This window comes from Acanthisitta chloris, unplaced genomic scaffold (genome assembly GCF_000695815.1).
Source record: "Acanthisitta chloris isolate BGI_N310 unplaced genomic scaffold, ASM69581v1 scaffold8754, whole genome shotgun sequence".
NCBI classification, from domain to species: Eukaryota; Metazoa; Chordata; class Aves; order Passeriformes; family Acanthisittidae; genus Acanthisitta; species Acanthisitta chloris.
The window spans coordinates 1-6,539 of record NW_008669824.1 but is presented as its reverse complement, the minus strand read 5'-3'; the positions used below and the strand labels follow the sequence as shown (position 1 = coordinate 6,539).

The 6,539-nt window shown below is 51.9% G+C and overlaps 1 protein-coding gene across 1 annotated transcript in view; it reads right to left on the bottom strand.

Moving 5' to 3' along the window:
- Positions 1–6,516, bottom strand: part of MYRF (myelin regulatory factor) — a gene marked incomplete at its 5' end in the record, with an annotated part of 18,522 nt that extends 12,006 nt beyond the window's left edge. Inside the window, 3 exon segments of the mRNA XM_009073460.1 lie at positions 5,415–5,538; positions 5,830–6,002; positions 6,347–6,516. Of these exon segments, the coding sequence (XP_009071708.1) occupies positions 5,415–5,538; positions 5,830–6,002; positions 6,347–6,516 (467 nt within the window).
- Between the last annotated feature and the right edge of the window lie 23 nt (positions 6,517–6,539).

The following is a 6,539-nucleotide window of genomic DNA, read 5'->3' as shown; positions in this document are numbered from 1 at the left end:
AGGAGGAGGAGGAGGAGGAGGAGGGGTCCTGGCTGCCCCACGAACACACACCAGCTGGAACGGTTTAATCTACATCTCCTTAATGGACTGGTTTCCATGGGAATGAGGGAAATATGTGGCCTTTGCAGCGAGTCCCCTTTCCTCACCATCCAAAAATCCCAGACCTGGGCTGGTGGGCCCATGGAAGGGGGGAAAGGAGCTGCCTCTCATCCTGCCTCCCCTTACCACAGAACACGCAAATCCCATTGTTTTTAATGAAAGAACTAGGGATGAGATAAAGAGGGAGCTCAGCCTGCCCTTGGATATCAGACTGAAAAATTATGGAGCACTTTTCCCCAAAAAACAAACCACTTCTGACTTCCACAGACAGACAGACACACAGATTCAGCCTGGAGCAACGGGAGGGGAGGTGGACAGACTGACAGTGAGGAATGTGGCAGACCTCAGGAGGCTCTGGGAAGCGGCAGATAGGGATTCTGCCCTGGCGTCCCTCCTTTCTTCTGGAATAAAGCAATTCCCCCCCTCCCCACAGCCTGAGGGGTTGATGCAGATGAGACCTGAGGGGGATTCCAGGCAGCCACAAGTAATTCTGGGATGGCCATGAGTAACTACTCACTTGTTACACCCCAGGGACCAGAGGCTGCCGTGCCATGATCCAGACACAAACCAGATGGTGGGAGCAGAGCACTACCTTAGCCTGGAAGCACGAGAGGAATTCCCTGACCTCCTCCCAGTCTCAGCCCTGAAATCTCCATCTGGATATTCCCGACCTGTGCTCCCCTCAGGGGTGTCATAGCCATTCCCTCTGCTTTCATGACCCCCTGAGTACTCACCACTATTCCCACTGGTTTTTAACTGGCAAAGCCAAGGAGAGGGAGGCTCTGTCCAAACTTCCAAACCATGGATGCTTCCCAAACCTGCTCTGGTTAACATCACTCGGATCAATGGCTGCTAAACACGTGCTGACAGAGGGAGACAGCCAGGCTCCCCCTCCTTTGCCTTCTGGAAATTCCTAGTCCTCCACAGTCGCCTTCCAGAGGCTCCTTTTCACTGCTCTTCCCTTTTTCCCAATGGTGTGGCTGATGCATCCCCCAAGTCCCAGCACTGGAGGGAAGAAGCTGCTTTCCAGTTTTCAGAGGGATCTCTGTCACTTCTAGCTGAGCCATGGAGTTGCTTGCAGGGCAGGGTACTTACTCCCTGCATCTCTTATTCCAGTGCTTTTTGACTCTCACATTGTAAATCCCTGGAAGCTGCAAACTCAATCCCCTGCTGCCATGTGGAGCAGGGACATCCCTGCCTGTGGCACTGGAAGGATTCCAGACGCATAAAAAAACATCCTCCCCTTCATCCTAATCCATAAGGATCTTGGAGTCATTGTCACCCTGCCCTAGATCCTATCCTAGGCCAGCAGGCTCCAGCGTGTCCCTCTGGATGGGAATGGGGTAGTAGGAGAAGGAAGGCCAGGAAATCCTGAGGGAGTAGCAGTTCCTGGGATTAGGGATGACACCAGCCACTGCCAAGTCAATCCCAATGCTGCCTTTTCCAGGGAGAGTGCAGGAGCCAGAGGGCAAAATGTCAGGAATAAAAGGTCTGGGGTCAAATGGATTACTTTATCCCAAATGTCCCTATTGACAGAGGTGGATTAAGGCAGGACGGAAGTGCAGGATCAGAGGAGAGGAGGCTTTTCCCAATCCAAGTGAGGGTGAGGGGTTGCAAAAGCCCACAGGGAATTGTATTGGGATATGGGCCAAGAGCAGGATGTTAGAGGGATACTCACATGCCTCAAGTTGTCCCTCTCAGGAAGATAAATCCCTCATTTCTCTCCTTCCTTCCAGATTCCCCAATATCTCAACCACTCCTAAACCAATATCTGGAGACCCCTAATCCAAGGACCACTCACCAATTCCATGCATTCCCTGCTTTCTTCCTCTTCCAGGATACAAACACTGGGCTGGAGGAACCTCCAGCTGAGTGGCAGGACATTGCCACCTCTCCCACACAATCCCACCTCTGTGTCCACCCTGTGTGGTTCCTCCAGCTGCCTGGGATACATCCATAATCCATCACCACCGGATTAGCCATTGGCCAACACTCTGTGTCACCTATCCCTAAACATATCCAGCAGGTCTGGACCACATCCCACTGGTCTCCATCATCTCAGTGAGATCCAGGATCTAGCTAGGTCAAATTTGGTGCTGTTTATCCAGACATTTCTCCCATCCAATGGGTTCAAGCCCAAAACCTCAGGAATAACCTCCTGAGCTCCATGAGAGAGCAAATGGAGAGTACCAGTTTGCCTGATGGGAAGAGAATGGCACCTTTGCAGTCTCCCAGTTCCCAATTCCAAGGCTCTGGCCTCAGCATGGAGATATCTCCCTTGAGGAGTGTGCTATTCCCAGCTGCCTTCCCTCAAGCAGTAACAAAACTGGGAGAGAGAGAAGGGAGCTGGAATTTATCAGAGCTGTCAGGGAGATGAATGACTCCTGCTCCCAGGAGTAAATGAGGGAATTGCCCAGTTCCAGGCCTCTTTGGCACTGCTGCTGGAAACCACCTCATCCCTGTGAAGGTTCAGTGAGTCTAAAACCACAAAATCGGCGCAAAAGGCCAAAAAAATTATATTATCCATAAAATTAATCCAGGGATTTCAATCTCCTTCAACCAACACAAATTCCTTGGCAAAGCCTGAAGCACGAGCCCAGCAAGACACAGATTTCCAGGTACTTTCCACTGAAATTCATACAGCAATCTTTCCTTCCTTTCCTCCAGTTCCTTAATCCAACCTGTTTCTAGGAATTCTGTGTCAAAATTAAATCCATGGATCCATTAATTTCAATCCAGGAATCCAGCTCTCCTTTGCTCTTCTACCGGCAGAGAGCTGCTCCACTGCTCCTGGGAACAGGGAATTTGTTGCCATTCAAACAAAATTCCCTGTCTACATCTCTTAGGAGGCAGAAAAATGACTTAGAAACTCTGGGACTACCTGAGATTCTTCTCTGGAACCTAAATTTGTGTGTGCCAAGGGAGGAAAACATGGAGTGTCATATAAGTGGGTTTTTTTTTCCCCTGAAACTGCTCCCAAAGCACTGACAAACTCCTGATTACCACACTGGGGTAAGAACCTGGACAGCTTCCCATGGTCTCCCTCCTTCACCTGGACTCTTTTCTTAGGATCAAGAGTAGGGAAAAATCTGATAATTCAGATGATTCACATTCCTGAGGCTGTGAAAAGGTTGTGAGCACCTGGATCACAGCACATCCAGACCAGGGGACAACTTCCAACATAAACCAGAGTGAGAACGGCTGGTCCTTGCTTTATGATCTCTGAGGAAGCTAAGCTGTGGAAATTGATCTGGTAGATATACAGACGCTGTTGAGGACACCTAAAAACAGGAAGGAAGGAGAAGATGATTCCTAGCTGCTAAATTGAACTAACCAACCTGAAAGGAGGAAAGGGAGATGGATTTTTTGGTGGTTTCCACAGATTATTCCAGACAAGTGCTGTGCCAGGAGAATTAAGGGATATTGCACTTAAAAAGAGATGTAGGCCCAGCTTGCACAGGCTCTCCTGGCTCATCATGGAGAAGGAAGAGTCCCCTGAGGTAACATGTAACTAAAAATTAATCAATCAACCCTTATCCAGCACCACAACAAACCCCACATGCCTCCCTGAAATCTCCGTGAAGTCACTTCAAAGGAATTTATTCCTTACGCAACAGGATGATGACCTCAATCCCCCCAAAATGAGTATTAGGGAAGTGATCCCAAGCTCCCAAGAGCAGGGTTGGGTTTGTAGAAATTCTCCAGTAACTTCTCTGGGTCCAGCAGAGAATGCTGTGCACTTTAACAGTCAATTCACCTGTGTGACACCAGGGTGCATGGAAAATCTCTGGAATGGGGACTGGAAAGAGTCCCTGACAAGCTGAAAGAGCTGTGACATGTTTGGGATGTTTACCTGGAGCAGGGAAACAGTGAGATGGAAGCAGTGAGAAGGCAAATGGGAGCTCATTGTGGCAAAGAGAACAGTGAGGCAGAGCTCAGAGGAGGTGACAGGGGAATTCCAAGCCCTGTCCTGTGCCTGGAAGCAGGATTTGGGAGCTGTGGCATAGGGATATGCAGTGAGGGATGTTCAGCTTTCCCCATCCCACCACCTCCAGGTGGAGAGCAGGACCAGTGCTGCAGGATGGCTTTGGAGCTGCTCACAAGTTCCCAGGAGCAGCTGAGATTCCACCTGAAGGTGGGAGATGCTTCCTTGATGGAAATGGTTTAGCAAGCCAGAAGTAACCCCCTTCCCAAATTCACCCCTCTCCTGCTGTGGGTGCAGAAACAGCCACAAAGAGTCCAAAAGAGGTGACCAACTCCAACAGATAATTCCATGCCCTGTCACCATTACAGATGGGACAAGGCCTTGCTGGGCTGGAGATGTGTGTGGAAGAGTTGAGGCTTATCCTCTGCCTCCACACCTGGAGTCCTTAGCTCCCATTCCCAGCACCATCCAAGGTTATCCAGAGGCACTGGAGCACCTCCTCCTCCATGTCCCCCACAGGATCCCACCAGCACCTAACCTGGAGGGGGAATTCAGGGGGAATGGGGGGGTCCAGGTGCTCCATGAGAGGTTCCTGGAAGCCAGACTGCTGCTTGCTAGCTCTTTGTCACCTCCAAGGAATGCAGGGAGGATCCAACTACGCCTTCTCATCCGATAAATAGCATGTCCAGGTGCTGCCTCCACCCTCCTCTGTCTCAGCTCCCAGCCCACCTTCCCACCACTCTGTTCCCCACCTGCCTTGGCCACCTCAGCTTTCCTCTCCCACTCTGCCTCAGTTCCCAGCTTTCCTCAATCCCTTTTGTCTTCTTTTCCTTCCTCCTCTGCCCACCAACCATTCCCTCTCCTCCTCCTCCAGCTCCTTTCCATGCTGCTCAGGCTGTGCTGAAGTGGCTCTGGATGATGTCCAGCCACCTATGCTATGTGTTGGTTAGGAATTCACAATCCTTAATTTAAAATCCAGGATCCTGGGAAAAGGGAAAAGATGCTGCTGGTTCAAATCATGCCCAGGACAAGGCTGGATTAGCCAATACATCCCTTCATGGCTGAGCAAGGTCTGAGTGGTGGCAGAGCTGTCACCAAAGCTGCTGAGCTGCCACCAAAGCTGAACTGCCGTCTGCTGCTTCCTACAGTACCAATCCCATTCCTTAATCATCCATCAAAAGGGCACAAGAGGAGCTTTCCCAACAGGAAAGACGCAGCAGGAAGCGTATCCCCACCACAGTGCAGGTAACAGAGATCAGGTGAGTGGAGAGGACAAGCTCAGGGAGATCCTTGTCGCACCCTGTGAGTACAATGTCCCCAATCCCAGTGACTCTCCACTACCAAACAGAAAACAAATCCAACTTTTTCCAGACATAGAGATGATACTCACAGCTCTTTGTAGTTGGCATCATACAGAGCTGCCCACTTGTTCTGCTGGTGTGGCTGCCACTTTATGGACTGGTAGTTGGGATCCAGGTAGGAGCCGTTCAAGCTGTCATTATCCTGAATCAGACCTGCGGGGAAAGCAGGAAAATCCCAATTTTAATCACTCTGCTGAGTGTCCAGAGGGGTGGAAGCCCAAGGAAGCCACTGGCATTGCCTGAAGCTTCCCTCCTGACTGCCAAGGCAGCAGATCTGGGTCAGGATGAACTCAGCGCCCTGATCCAGGGGCTGTGCTGGGATGAATCCCACAGCTTGGCACCCTGTGGCACCCATCTTCCCTTATCCCATCCCCCTGGCCCAGTGGGATGCCTGGGGTTGGAATGCAGAGGGGATGAAGGGAAGGTGGATAGCAGGGGCCATACCTGGTGAGAGAGCACCTGGCTGGTGCCAGGGAGGCGTCTGGACTCGGTCAGGATTGAGCGGCACAGAACCCATTCCTGGCTCCTGCTTGATCAGCCCATTGAGCATTTGGGCATTGAGAGTGTTGGGAGGGGACTCGGAGTGTTTCCGCTTCTTGGCAGGATGCACCGGGAGGCTGTGGAAAACCATGGGAAGGCACAGGCTGAGCAGGGCAGGGAGAGGTGAGAGGTGACACCCCATGGCCTAGAACAAGTGGCATCTCATGCAGAACCCAAAACCTTCCCACACTGCTGAGCCCTGGGCCAACCATGCCCTGAGCCACATCTTTAATTCCATAGGATCCTGGAATGGTTTGGAATGGAAAGGACCTTAAAGATCACACAGTTCCAACCCCATGCCATAGGCAGGGACCCCTCCCACTAGATCCCACCCAACTCGAACCCACCACTGCACCTCCCACCTCCCACCTGGGTCACTCCACAAGCCTCCAGCTCCCATTCCCTCATCCCCAGGTCTTACTCTGCTCCATGCTGCTGGAGGAGCTGGTGCAGCATCTGGGACTGCTGGGCATGGTGGAGGTCCGGGGGCGCCATGCCCTGCGCGATGCCGTACGGGGGCATCAGGGGTTCAGCCTTGAGGAACATGTCCCGCTGCAGGCCAGGGAAGTGGGGGTTGTGCTGCTGCTGGTGGGGGTGAGGAGGTGGTGGGGGTG